Source organism: Copadichromis virginalis, linkage group LG8 (assembly GCF_057382275.1).
Source record: "Copadichromis virginalis isolate Kocher_CV1m ecotype Utaka linkage group LG8, C_Virginalis_male_GT1.1, whole genome shotgun sequence".
NCBI lineage: Eukaryota > Metazoa > Chordata > Actinopteri > Cichliformes > Cichlidae > Copadichromis > Copadichromis virginalis.
Window position 1 is genome coordinate 15651171 of NC_140625.1, and position 14804 is coordinate 15665974.

At 35.9% G+C, this 14804-nt stretch overlaps 1 protein-coding gene across 1 annotated transcript; it reads right to left on the reverse strand.

The window, feature by feature from the left end:
• Positions 1 to 1280: 1280 nt before the first annotated feature.
• Positions 1281 to 13590, reverse strand: LOC146703041 (integrin alpha-M-like). Its single transcript, XM_085466159.1, has 30 exons — positions 13519 to 13590; positions 12989 to 13091; positions 12704 to 12807; positions 12309 to 12379; positions 11779 to 11893; positions 11140 to 11267; positions 10870 to 11015; positions 10373 to 10523; positions 8219 to 8369; positions 7749 to 7822; positions 7457 to 7577; positions 7174 to 7313; positions 6902 to 7048; positions 6595 to 6807; positions 6358 to 6491; positions 5537 to 5679; positions 5270 to 5424; positions 5049 to 5174; positions 4489 to 4562; positions 3881 to 4022; positions 3693 to 3791; positions 3512 to 3591; positions 3350 to 3436; positions 3184 to 3250; positions 3006 to 3104; positions 2852 to 2932; positions 2528 to 2638; positions 2285 to 2398; positions 2095 to 2205; positions 1281 to 1887 (listed from the first exon to the last, which is right to left on the reverse strand). Exons 1-30 carry the CDS (start codon positions 13553 to 13555, stop codon positions 1825 to 1827), a joined length of 3387 nt encoding a protein of 1128 aa, XP_085322285.1. The 5' UTR covers positions 13556 to 13590; the 3' UTR covers positions 1281 to 1824.
• Positions 13591 to 14804: the final 1214 nt, after the last annotated feature.

Consider the following 14804-nt stretch of genomic DNA (forward strand, 5'->3'; position numbering starts at 1 on the left):
GGGAAAATCAAGAGATGTCAACCAAAACACCAGAAAAAGAACTGTGGAGCTCCATAAGTGTGGCTCAGTTTAAATACAATTTGGTGCCATTTGCAATTAAGAAATACAGATAGTTTCTCTCTTTATTCTTAAAGTTAACAAATATGTTTTTATATTTATCAATCTAAAAAAAAATAAACATTTAGTCTGATTTGATGTTACAATTAAAAAAGTGTTTTTATCTGAAGAGTAAATATCTGGTTTCAACTGTATATTTGATGATTGTCAGCACAAAGAGGGAGAGAGAGGAACAGAGATGAACAAGAGCAGGTGAGACACACATGTTAGTCAAATGGTTGTTTACCAAAAGTATCACCGTATCATAGGTACTCATGTATCTCGTACCTAGTGTTTCTTTTTAGGTTTGTTATTTTTCAAATTCTATATTTATTAAGTTATGCAGGCTTGTTTGCACAACAAGGCTAAATAATTATATAAACTTTTCTCAATCTAAATAGTGGACTTTGGTAGAATTAAAAAATAAGTGTAGTGCAGGTCTATGATGATTTTTAGTGCTATCATCTAGTTCTGATTCTGGTTCTGTCTTGGTTAAGTCCTCAGTAGTCCTGATTTTGAACTGTTGTAGTCCTGTTTTAATTCTGGATCAGTTCTGGGTCTGGTTGAATTGGGGTTTAGTCCTCGTGTCTTGATACAGCCCTGACCTTGTTCTGCCTTGCTGCTTAATTAAAAAACTAGTTTAAGGTGTCCTGCACATGTGATATATATTTTTCCCTATATGAAGTCATTCTTTTTTGAACAGAGCCTATTAATCTTTCAGTCATTTCTACACCCCCCCCAAAAAAAAAAAAAAAAAAAAAAAATCCCACATGCATACTACTCTTTGGGCTAAGCCCCGGGTGTTTCAAATGTCTGGCTCCGCCTCTGGTTTCAGTAGTGTGTGTGAGAGCGTTTCAGTAGTGTGTGTGAGAGCTAAAATTTCAGTAGTGTGTGTGAGAGCGTTTCAGTAGTGTGTGTGAGAGCTAAAATTTCAGTTGTGTGTGTGAGAGCTAAAATTTCAGTTGTGTGTGTGAGAGCGTTTCAGTAGTGTGTGTGAGAGCGTTTCAGTAGTGTGTGTGAGAGCGTTTCAGTTGTGTGTGTGAGAGCTAAAATTTCAGTAGTGTGTGTGAGAGCGTTTCAGTAGTGTGTGTGAGAGCGTTTCAGTAATGTGTGTGAGAGCGTTTCAGTTGTGTGTGTGAGAGCGTTTCAGTTGTGTGTGGTTGAATCATCCGTCCCCACCAATACCAAAACCAAATCTACACCCTTGAGATGAGCAATAAGATTCCTAAAAAATATACAGCCACTTTGAAAAGATCTACCACAGGATTGGATCAAAATCCCTCTATTCCGATCCAGTAGTTCACTACATTTAGTCTTTTCCAGGAGTCTGAATTATATATATTTATGATGCTTTACCTTGGGGTGAATGTGTGATATCTAAGCAGTAAATTGACAATTATGTTTTTCTGTTCAGACATCTTAATTTGGAGTTTTTTCTCATATTATGATGAATGTGTATGATCCTGTAAAAGACTATGAAGCACTTCTGAAGGTACTTTGTAAAAAAATAAACGTTCTTTGATATTTGAGGTTTATGTTGTGACCCAATTTTTAGGGTCATGACCACCAGGTAGGAACCTATGTTATAGATAATAGTGAATGAGTGAGTGAGGGAATGATTTCAGACACAGCTGTTTTTTTGTATAATTCTTCAAATGTGGTGGCATGAACATTTACACACACCATGTTTGTTTCTTTTTAGGTAATTCCGCTGGGGATGCACCTGCATTAGCTGCTGTCTTTTGCATTTTCATTTATCATCTGTTTATATTTACTCTTGAAAAATCCAGCCTAGGAGTGCAAGGAAAAAAAACATTTAAAAAGGCAGCAATCATGCAATGGAGTTGCAATGACAAAGGAAAATAAATGATATACTATAATAATAATGTAATAAAAAGTTAGTGACTAAAGATAATAAGCTTTGAAACAGTTTCTTTAACTCTTTTAAACATTTTTAAAATTGTGATATTGACTGGAAAAAAAAGTAGACCATCTCACCTTATACAGGCCAACAGTGAGTAAAGCCAGAAAGGCCAAACCTCCCAGGGATCCTCCAATGATCTCTTTGGTAAAATCTGGCTCAGGCCACACGTCTACTTCTGCCTCTATCTGAACAATGAGGTGACAGAATGTGGATGACTTTCCAGCTCTTGTATAACTGAAACAAGAGGAAATATTGTGTACTCACCTTGTATACAGGAGGATTACTGTTGGACCCTGTTGAAAAGTAGATGTACTGGGTTTCATCGTACTCCAGACTGGCTGTGCTGGTCAAGAGGAATTTGGCAGATTGAAGTCCAATCTTTTAAACAACAACAACAAAAAAAGAATGAGTTAAGAGTAAATGTCTGAAAAATTTAATGAAGTTACAAGTACATAGTAACAGTTGTACTTTTTTTTTTTTTTATTACCACAATTACCCTTTAATTACCTGCTCTATCCATCTTGAACTGAGGTTGGCAGAGATTTTGTACGTCCTACTCTGCAGCCTTGCCATGAATGTGTTGCACTTGAACACTCTGCACATGGCTACAGAGCAGTCCTGTGGGTGATTTAAAAAGAGTACACTTGCTGTGATCCAGTGTATAGTGATATATTCAGTTCAATCCAATTTTATTTATATAGTACCAAATCACAACAACAGTTGCTTCAAGATGCTTTACATTGTTAGATAAAGATCAGTGTAGTGTGCAATGTGTTTTTAACTCTACAATTAGTCTGATTTTCAGCAGCTAAAGTGCAGAGGCATACTTACCACCACTTTATCCTTTTGTATCTTTGGAACAAAATCTGTGGCACCTGGTTCTTCATCATTTCCACTCTGACAGTCTGAAATCTGCAGTATATTTGATTTATGTATGCTTGGTTTTGCCATGATTTTGCATCATGGCAAAACATTTATATATTACCTGTAGGCTGCTCAAATCCACCCAAATGTCTTTTTCACCAAGTTTCACTGGAACCCTGATCACCACGGTAAAGTTAAGTGTTCTGATATAATTTGTAACCTAAATAAGAAAAGAAAAGGAACACCAATCGTTACGTTCATTCTAAATCAAGGAACTTACTCAAGAAGTTATTTCATACTTTGATTGACTGTTGGACTGGTTTCTGAAATGTCATCCCAAATGTGAAATTGTTGTAGCTAAGGGAGCTAAAAAGACATATGTTAAAGATTAAATAAATACTATGCAAGACAACATTTGTTAATTTCTAATTGACTTCTTTTATTTTTAAACAGAACAACACACACCTTTCAAATGTCATGAAAATGCTGTATTTCACATCAATCCATTGCTTTTTGTAAAGTTCACTTGTAGGGGCATGCTCCTGATTTCCACTAAAAGAGAAAAGTGAAAACATTTGTACTGTATCTATGCTTACATGAAATGTACTTGTGCCAAAGGAACAGTACCTGGTGATATCTGCAGTGACAAAAATCTTCCTCTCAAGTTGACTGTTGGTTTTAATCTCATAGGCGACAATGAAAGAAGCCTGAATTTATTGAGAGAGATAAGAGTGCTTTGTCTTTAAAACTCTCACTAAAAGTGAGAAAAGATGTTCTACATTAAAAAAAAACATTAAAAAAAACAAACCTCAGTTTTGCTCTTGAAAATTGGCTTGTCAATAGTGCAGCCTGTCATTCCTTGTGATAAACCATCTTCACTGTCCAAGGAGTTGCACTCAATTCTTCCCTTTGTTAGAAAAGAAAATGACTGCTGGAGGCATTGGAAGAACAGCAGATCAGTGATGAACTGATACAGACTTGATTCTGATGCTTTACCTGCTGAATGGTGAACTTCCTGTAGGAGAGTCCAGCTGGGTACGTGAGAATAACACGACTGTTGTAGGAGTTTTCTCCTCTGTTCTCCACTGTGACTGTGACATTCAGAAGCTCATCAATGCCCACTTTAACCACTGAGGATCTGGTGGTTTGAATGAGGATCAGAAGAAAGGGGGGAAAAATAAGACTGCTGCAACACAAAAGTTATTGAAGCGCCATCATATTCAGCTTTGAGCCCAATGCTAACATGCTATTTTAAGATTTGTTTTCAGACTATTTGTCTTTATTCAGTAGCTTAACAATGAAGAGTAGACAGAAAAGAGGAAGACATGCATCAAAGGGCCACGGGTGCGATGTGGGAATATATTTTTACCTTTCTAATTTATTGAGTTATGCTCAAATTTGCTGACGTAAAGAACCATTGAGGCTGTCATCAGTTTTTCTCGTTTTATTAACGGTACGTTATGGAAATTGGGGTGGGGGGGTTAAAGCTTTAACAAAGCACTTAAAATTTGTATTGAGGGGACATAAATTGGTGCAAAAGGGGATATTAAGGAGACATTCTTGTGATCTGTTTATGTAGGAAGATTCTCAGCAGATCAACTCACCTGGTGAAATTGAAATCCACTTTCAGGTTATCAACACATTTGTTGTCAGTCCTGCAGTTAATCTCAAACCTCAACTGTGAAAGATGACATGATGTAAAGAGCATATACTAAATATAATATTTACCGACAAAATAAAACATTGTTTAGGTGAATCAAATGTCATTTCTTTCATATTTATATTTTGAGGAAATCCTCCTCATTCAGGATAGAGAATGTCTTGAGGAGGAGGATGGAACTTCCCACAGTAGTACATGGCTCTTTCTTGCTAGGTGTGGAGCTAACCCAGACCTTTTTGCTTAGCTCCTAGCTTTCCCCATTCGTGAGGAAACTGGACTAGCAGCAACACCCAGGCATGAGAGGGTCAAATTCTTTCTGTCTATGGTGCCAGTAATGTGGCCTATAGTGACTATGAAGTCAAAAAGCCGCTCTCTGATCTGATACAAAGTACACATTCTTTCATTTTCTTTCTCACTTTTTGAGTCAAGTGGAGACATTTACCACATCCTTTAGCAAGCACCAGCAAAGAGGTGTCTGGTGTTTGTTTTTTAAAGTTCACTTACTGGATAAATTGTTGTTGTTTGAGCTTGCTGGGAAAGACTTGGTCTGAGATTTGTGTTGGAGGGCAACCCATAAAACAAAAATTCAAGATAATTGGAAAGTTCATTAAGAGCATCTTCTGGACAGGCCTGCAAGAAGGGAGCAGTGTTAAGTTTAAATTCAGATTTGGTCGAGTCTTAAAAATAAAATTCATTAAACAAAATATTTTGTTGTTAGGCTTTACCTCAATAAGAAATTTTATAGTTGAACACTTTTTTCTTCTTAAGTCAATAATAACTGATCCGGACTCCTCTTGTTGTTTCCCGCTGCTGTAAGCTCGGTTTTTTGGAGGCTTGCGAGTGGCATCCAGTGTTAAAGTATAATTAATCTTCACTTGAGCTGGAATAAATGAGTGTTTGATTTCAATGCTGCAAATGTACATAAATAAATAAAAAGTTAAATCGCTGTACAGTGGCTTTGTAGTTCAGAGAAAACAAGGAGAATGATGAACCTGTGTTGACTGTAGATATTGTACTCATAGTAAAGCAGATTTCAGCTGTGTTCTCCAATGGTTTTGAGCAGTCTACATTCTGAGTAGGAATTCGGTTTGGGCTGAATGACACGTCAGCTTCAATCAGTACTATGGGTCTTGATCTGGAGAGTAGGAAAACAAATGAGAACAAGATTTGGCTCTTTAAATAGTACCAAACTAAAAGCTGCCCTTCAATTTTGGTGTTTTACCGTGAATTAGCATCAGTCAAATATTTGCTTTACCAACATTTCAAAGTTTTAGAACATTACCGCTTTTTTAAGATTATCACTCTTATGTTCCAGTGGTGCAACTTCATCATGGTAATAGCCTCACTAAATAAGAACGATTTGAACATTACGGTCTTCTGAACTAACCACCCTTTTAATGACATCTTCTGCTGTTAGGTAATGTATGCATTTGTTCATGTTTGTTAGGAAAAGGCTACTGTTATGCATTTCATATTTCATTTTGATATTTGAATGAAACCCACAGGAGCTGTGCTTAATCTGTGCTTCTTATCTTGTGGTAAGTCAATTCCAAAAATGCCAATGGTCTGTGAGGATTTTAAAACAAACCTTCATATAATATGATAGCTGTATGTGATTAAAATTCAATAATCCCTTATCATGAAAAACCTGATCATTTTTGACCAACTTAATATGCACTCTTCTTAGAATATTGAGCATACAAACTGACCTGAACTTTATACAATTAGTGTATTTATTAAGTTGGACCATCAACAAAGATTGTAGAATTACGACAGACAACAATAGTGCATGACTGGAGTATCTTGGACTTACCTCAGTAAGACAACTGTGCCCTTTGAACCCACCGCTAAATCAGGAAGTCCATCACCACTCTGGTCAAAAGACGACTGACTGATGGACAGGCCAAAGAACTTCAGTCCTGACTGGACCTCAGAGCCAGTTATTCTCTGCATACATGGACATATTTTAATTAAGCTGCAGATTGTTTAGATATTGGATTTACATGGTAGATGATTTCAGTCATCTTGTGAGTTCTTTGATGTTGTGTACCTGTGAGTAAGTAGAACTGATTCTTCCTCCTCCTTCACTGTGGAATATGTAGATGCTGCCTTCACCACTATTCTCCAAAGGTGCTCCAACTGCCAAATCCCTGAATCCATCTGAGTTTAGATCAGGCAGCACAGCAAGAGAAGAGCCGAACCTTCCTTTGACAGCTGCATGTCCTCTTAGTACTAATGGATCATCAAAATTACACTCCACAAACTAAATGGAGGAAAGTGAGAGTGTTTTTTATCATCATTAAAAAGTATACAAATAAACTGATTAATTCCATGGCAGTAGTTAAAATGCAATTTACCAAACCAGTTAATCTGCAAACATAAACTCTTCCCTCTCTATCAGGCTCCGTGTACATTGGGGCTGATATGAAGATTAGATCAGTGATGTCATCATTATTTATGTCCATGGTACACACCTCTGCACCGAAATATTCACCAGTCTGATACTGTGTAAGGAAGATATTATTAATGAAATGATTCATGTTTTCTTTAATCAAAAGCTTTTGTTTTAGGAAATAATTTATGTACAGTTTACAATGTAATTCAGATCTGTATTGCTGTAAGTACATACCTGTGATGAAAAGGGCTCAATCTTTTGGTTTTCAAAGCTTTGTCTGTTAACAGCGACCACCACTCCTCTGTGTTTATATCTTGGAGCACCAATAATAGTAAGTGTGCCATTTTTGGTTATAACAATTGCCATGGAGTAACCTAGAATTTAGGTAATCAAAAGGGAAAGACTCCTTATTGCGACTTTTTCCATTTTGCAAACTGATACATGTGTTTTGGTCAATTAATTGCAGTAGAGCTATACACACAAAGACAGATATATGAATTCAATTGTTAAAAACTACCAAGATAACTGTCAGGCTCCAAAGACACATCCTCATATGTTTTCACTTTCTGGCCCTCTGTTGTGTATTGCACGTAGCCTCCCTTCCATTGGTTTGCACCAACAATAGACATTTGAATTCCCTACAGTGCAGACAGAAAATACATTTAAAATACAATTTACTTTGCATTTAAAATCTGGATGGTGTTCAGTTGCATAACTGTCTGTTTGCCTTTACGTCACACAATTTGGCACACAGGAATCTCTCTTTCTATGACTATACTGTCTGGTGAGTTTCAGGTGGTTTTAATTACCTCAGGCACATAAACTGCACTGAATCCCTCTTGAGACATTTCCATTTTCAGTGACTCTCCACTGCTTTGAGATCCTGTAACATAAAAAACAAGATGATAAAACACATAAAACAAATTTCACTTTGCAAATTTTGTAAATACAAATTCATTATGCTTCAAGTAATAGTTTCAAAAGATTTATTTTTTTTGCTATTTATTATAAACACAAAAATAAACTAGAAGGTAAAAAAGAGACACAATACAACATTTACAAGTTAATTCTTTCAATCCTTTCATTAGGTTTGAAGTGGCAATTAGTGTTCAGTTTCAATAATGTATAGTGATGAGATATTTTGCCATGACACAATAAAGTAATATAGTAAATAAAAAGGTTAATACAATGTATTTACAATGTATGTTATTTTAGTCAATCAGTAGGATAACAAACCAATAAAGGAAACAAAAATCTAGCATTAAATTCATGTTTGTACCTTCGATGGAGAAAATTTTCTCCTGCAGATTCTGTCTTATTAATTCAAGTGCGTTGAAGTTCTTCACTTGAAACACGTGTTTGTCTGAAGGAGACGATGCAATGGTGTGCAGTTCTCGTTTTGCTTCAGTTTTAGTAAATGCATTCCCCACCTAGGTTTGTTGGGAAATTATGTTTACATTGTCATGCTATGCAAAATGATTTGGTCCCTTTAACAAAATACAATCATAAACTTAACGTTTTCACCCCATTATAATATATCATTTACAGACAGGAATGATGCATTATTTGTTAGAAATATGTTTGGGTTCTGATTACAGATGGACTGATCCGATATTAAGTATCGGTATTGGTCCGATACTGACGTAAATTACTGGATCGGATATCGGAGGGAAATAAAAAAAGTAATCCGATCCATTAAATATCAAAAAAGCACCTCAAAAAACTTGCGACATGGCGTAACTCGGCTCATAACCGTAGCACCTCGGAGCAGTATGCGTCATGTGATAGAGCGGCTGTGTGTATTTGTAGCCTTGCTAGCAATCCGGCATTTCATCTCTGAGGAAGTGATCCCAGAGAGAAGTAAAGCAAGTGTGTAAGTTCATCTCTGAATGTTTATAAAGAATTCCCACGTTAAGCTTAACAACCGATATATGGAGCGACTGCCTCTTCTCTCTCCTGCTGCTATGTGAAACTGATTAATGATCAGCTGATCGGCTTTTCTGTTGCGAGTCAGTCTCTCTTGTTTGTTTATCGCCCACTTCGCGCCAGAAAGAGGAAACCAGCGGCTGAACAACAGCAGCACGTTTAACCTTGATAAGCTGTTGTTAGAATTTATTTAATATTACTTTCTACACCAGGATCCTTTTCTACGTAGCTGACGGCTGGTAACTGTGCAGGGGCGGATCTAGCAAAGTTTAGCCAGGGGGGCCGATAGGGCATGAACAGGGAAAAGGGGGGCACAAAGACATACTTTCCTTTCTTATTCTCATTTAAAATGTCTAGCTTTTAATAAATAATTATCCGAATCTTACACCCAAAGTTTTAATCTGATGTAAAATGTATAGAAGTCCATTACTGTATATAGTAACTATTAAATCTAATATACCCTAGTAAGCTATAGTACTTTTTCCTTTGGGAAGGTACCATCTGTGCAGTCTGCAATTCTGTTGAAGAAAGATGTTGAATCTCTTTAATTACTCTTGAAAAATAATAGATTTCTGTGCATTTTTTTTCACACTGCATCAAATTAAAGTTGATTACGTCGATTAAGCATCACGAGGTGGAGGGTGATTCCCTATTTTATTTTATTTTTTTGCTGGGAGTTTTAGAACCCTATTAGTTAGGTTGCTTACTCTTTAAAATACCAGAATAGGGAGGATGGAGTAGGTTTAGGTTTATTAGATTGATCAGTATTGCTGAACTATGAAATATTCTGGGTGCAGTGCATTTTTTATAACAGAATAGCTTTAGTGTTTTGTTTTGTTTTTATAATAATAATGGATTGGATTTATATAGCGCTTTTCAAGGCACCCAAAGCGCTTTACAATGCCACTATTCATTCACTCTCACATTCACACACTGGTGGAGGCAGCTACAGTTGTAGCCACAGCTACCCTGGGGCAGACTGACAGAAGCGAGGCTGCCATACCGCGCCATCGGCCCCTCTGGCCAACACCAGTAGGCAAGTAGGGTAAAGTGTCTTGCCCAAGGACACAACGACCAGGACAAAGAGGCCAGGGATCGAACCAGCGACCTTCCGGTTACAGATGCAATTCCCAACCCCCTGAGCCACAGTTTTTAATTTGAGTCTGAACTTATACAAAAAGCAGCAAGATATTAATAAAAACAGTTTTATTGATTAAAAAACACACTATATCGGATTCATATCGGTATCGGCAGATATCCAAATTTATATCGGTATCAGACATAAAAATGTGGTATCGTGCCATCTCTAGTTCTGATACTACGCATGATTACATGCTCACTATAATTAAATACAGCTGTGCTGAGGTACATAATGCATTGGACACCCCCTGCTTACGCAATAATTTCATCTGGTAACAAAAACAGTGCATTAGAACCTTCATGGCATTGGTTCCGATGGTCAAACAACTTTACACATTCTGCAAGCTTAAATAATCAAAGTACTTACCCCAATAGCAAATCGAACAATGTTTTTACTCTCTGCTAGCTGTGCTGCACTGTGCAGATGATTTCGATCATGGGATTGCCCATCGGTAATTACTATCAAGACCTTCTTCACATTTGGTCTGGAACCTCTTTGTGGTATGAAAACCTTTTCCCTGTTAAATGAAAAACAAAAATCTAATGTCAAAACATCTTGAGAATTATTGAGTATTATTTCAGCATGCATCATTCTTTTTCATATTACCTTTCGATGTAGACGGATTTTTGTACTTAGCAAATTTATTTATTGGAGTTTTTTTTTTTGTTTTGTTTTTTTCAAAATTAGCTTTGCAAGTATTTGAATTGAGGTTTTCTTTGGGCCATCTCACAATTAGTAGAATACCCCCAAACACAAGTCTTTCATTGTCTCTTTCAAAAAGCTTGAACACATGGACCACAGTGCTCAGTGTGGTTAGATTTACAGAGTTAGGGAATAAATAATAATATCTTTGCATCCCTTACACAACATGTTTGATGGCCTTCGCTGTGTAAGTAGTTCCTCCTAGTTTGCTAATTTCTTTGATGGTAGTATCCAGTGATGTAGATGATGAAAATTTTGTGCAGTAAAAATGAACCTGTGGTGAAGTAGAGAACTGGGAAACAGAAAACTAAAAAGGAAGGGGAAAAAATATTTAAAACACGTAAAACAGCCATGTTTTGTGAAGTTAAATGGAAATAATAATGAAACTATTTTATGTGTGTGCTAGTATTTAAAGGATTACAGCACCTCACCTGTGTATCAATTGAAAGCAATGACTGGATTAGATCTTTCACAAACTTCTTCATTGTTTGAAAATCTCTAGAAGACACACTGATTGAACCATCCAACAGAAAGGCAATGTCTGCTTGGGGCGGGCACGCTTTCAAGATATAGATTCAAAATGAAATAAATTTTTAATGGGTTAATAGATGTTTTTAATGGTTTCAACATACTTTCAGTTATACGAAATATAAAGTCATAATACAGTTTCAGTTGTGCTGAGATTTAGAGATTACACTATAAAATCCAATTAGTTACCAGAACTTAAAACATTATGCAAACTTGTTGCCTCAAAAAACTAAGTAAAACTTACTTAAATAAGCTTTACTTACAGAATATAATAGAAAAAAATAGCTTTTTATTGTCATTGTACATGTATAATCCCAACTCTGCAGTTGTAAGTGAAAAAAAAATAGTAAAGACATCAGAAATAAATAGCCAACAGAAGAGCTATATAAACTAGAGGAATATGTACAAAATAATAGAAAGGCACAAACATAAAAGATTTTGACACTATGATGAAGTATAAAATGCAAGTGTTTTTTTTTTTTTTTTTTAGGCAGGATTTTAATGATTTGAGGTATATTTTTCCAAGCTCCATGTACTGTTACCTTGAATAAAATCAGGTCTGGGTGTTCCAAATGTACTAGAGTGATCCATCTCAAAGCACACACCGTTGTACATGGTGATACTATTGCAGTCATTTGGAATGGTTGGCCCACACACCTGAGAGGAGAAAAAGTCAAGTTGTGATTAATACACTGAGTTGATTATTTCCATTTCTTTTAAGCAATAGTTTGCTCCATATAAAATCAACCAAATCTTAAAAAAAAATTACATTCAGCTTTTCACACAGCTTAAATGGTAAAAACCTGAATTACAAAAAAAAGACCTTTAGGCCCAGTTTTATTAATTTTTATTCTTTTCAGCGTATAAAGGTAAAATTTTGCATGTCTTTATTAAATATTCTGAAGTTATTGTAACTCAACCCCTCCCCACCAAAAAAATAATAAGGGCATGCCACAAACTCATGATTTATTTTCTAACTATAAGAAAACATCTGAGACGCAGAGGACAGAAGAATTTCATCCTTTGTGATTTTTAACAAAGCACTGGTAATGTCTGTAGTTCAACAACTCACCACAGTGTTTTGTGCCGTGGGATCACTTTTCATTGTTAAACCAAGCGACATGTTGACTGCAAAACCTGGTGCTGTAATAAAAGTATTCTACATTTGTTATAACACTCATAAAAAACTTTTGACAACTCCAAAGTACCACAATTAAAGAACTTTTTCCTTTTTGACATGACAGCTATAACAACTGAAAAATTAAAAAGAATAATCTTAATAATTTGCTTTTCTTTGCTTGGTGTACTTCATCAGTAATATAATTTTTACTACATTACTGTTACATACTAAAATATTTGTTTTGGAAATCTACTCAAACTATGATTTGATTTAACCAATTTAATTCTGGGCTTGGATGTGGAAAGTCAAAGTTTCAGGACATCCTGTCAAGACAAACAGTTACCTACCTTCAAATTCAATATTTTGGCACTTTGGGGAGGAGGTGGTGCACGTATATATTTTCCCTCTTCCATTTTGTGAATACTGTTCAAGTGGAGCACTGATGAGCAAACTAAGGAAATAAATAACAGAATAATGAGAATGATGTAAGTCTAGAGAGCAATAAGCTCAGAAATATTGTATGCTTGTTTAATTATTTCTGTTGGCCATAACAGAGATCTTTGTTCTAAAAATACAAAATATATAGCAGTTGCAAATCCACATTAAACATAATAATCCTTGTTCTGTCTTACTCTGATTGTCTTTGCACCACTTGGTAGCCAAAACCAGCAGCAGCACTCCTCAGGGTCTTCCAAGCCACAGGATCAATGTTGAAACAAAGTGCAGCATTTAATACTGAGAATTAAAGAAGAAAGAACATCATAGTCTCATGTAATGGATGATTATGTAGTTATAGTTATCTATATTTAAGGTATACAAGAAAATGTATACACTGTGTCACTTTTTTTTTTACTTCAATGGGTTTTGTTTATTTCATTTTGTATTCCAACTAAAGAGCAACAAAGTCAGAAATTCTGATTTAAGTTCTGAACATAGTGAATTGGAGCAATATTCACTTAAAAACAACCATACATACATTTGCTTTTCTAAAGAACTGAAGAAGAAAAAAACAGCTAGATGTGGAATTCCATTTGCTTATAGATTTTATTTAGTGGAAACACAGGTTGCAGATTTAATTAAATGTCATTTGTATCTTCACTATTTGGAGATGTTAATTATTAGAGAATAAAAGACTAAATCAGAATGCACAAACCTGTCTTACCTGACAATAAAGTTGTAACACTTATTGTCCACTCCATTGTGTTACTCCCATGAAAAATAAATGACAGATGAGTGAAGTACTACTTCTGCTGAAAGCATCAGAGGAGATGAAACCAAAAATGCAGATATTATAGGGCGACTGATCAAAGCTAGGAGAGTCATTAGGAGGAAGTCTTATGTAGGAGGAGTTACAATGTTGACAGCACTGTGTTTGATAAGACACAGTGCTGCTACTGTTAAGTGGTGTTACTTAATTTTGATCAAGTTCTTTAAGCATTACATTTTTCAGTAAACAACAATAATCCTTAAACAAGCCATTCTGTTTATTATATTAGTTTCTGGGCTTCCTGTTCCCTTCAACTGGAGTTGTGGAGAACTGGTTAATAGGCTGTCTTTCTTTAGGAGTGGTGAGGAAATCAGTGGAGAGATGCTGGTAGGTTTGTCTGGTCGTGGTGGGTTACCCCAGCTTTTAAGCTTAGGTTTGTCTTACAGGTAGTATCTGTTACATGACTCATAAGAGTTAATGGAGGAACACTGTTCAGAAAGCACAAAGTTTTAGTAGCAAGAAGCAAGCCCTAGTTACCAACAGAGTGGCAACGTAGAGAACAATGGCACTAGTCATCCAGTCAGCTCATGGAATTTGATCCTCAAATACCATGAACATGACAGGAGACAAAGTAGATGGAGAAAAAAGCAGGAACAAAACCCAAGCCTGTCCAACCATAACATAAATAACCAAATGAAACCTTCTATCTATTCGTTATCGTGAATATAGTTTCAGTTGTATGTATACAAAGCCTGACCTCCTCTACACTCTCACTCAGTCATAAAATCTAATAATTTCCCTTTCAAAAAACCCCAAAGATGCATGTAGCATGAGTTGGTTGAATATCCCTGGATTCAATATGTGGGTACTTCATGTCTATGGGTGAAAAAAGTAAATGAAAGTAAATGTTCTATGCAGGTATCGAATGTGCACATTAAGTCAAAATTAAAGCCATTTACTTTAAATGTGTCGGCATAGCTCACTCATTGTATGTTCCAGTTTAGGATTAAGAAACAGTATTCAGTAATACTTTGAGCATCTAAAAATAATGTCAGAACCCTGCTAGATGACTAACAGTTGACTCTGCTACTTTTGACACCTTTTCATATCTGTATATGCTTACTAGTTCAGATTATGATCTTTCTCAGGAAGTCACCCTCTTTGTCTGCAAGTCCACCACCGGTAAAGTGCACTTTTGTCAACATAACCTAACGCCCAATGATCCGAACACATCTGAGGCG

Excerpts from the sequence above, each read along its gene's own strand:
- LOC146703041 (XM_085466159.1), bottom strand. The coding sequence starts at position 13,555 with ATGGAGTGGACAATAAGTGTTACAACTTTATTGTCAG. Across the intron at positions 12,808-12,988 it reads GTGGTGCAAAGACAATCAGA|TTTGCTCATCAGTGCTCCAC; the intron begins GTAAGACAGAAC and ends TTATTTCCTTAG. Across the intron at positions 4,023-4,488 it reads GTGGATTTCAATTTCACCAG|ATCCTCAGTGGTTAAAGTGG; the intron begins GTGAGTTGATCT and ends TCAAACCACCAG.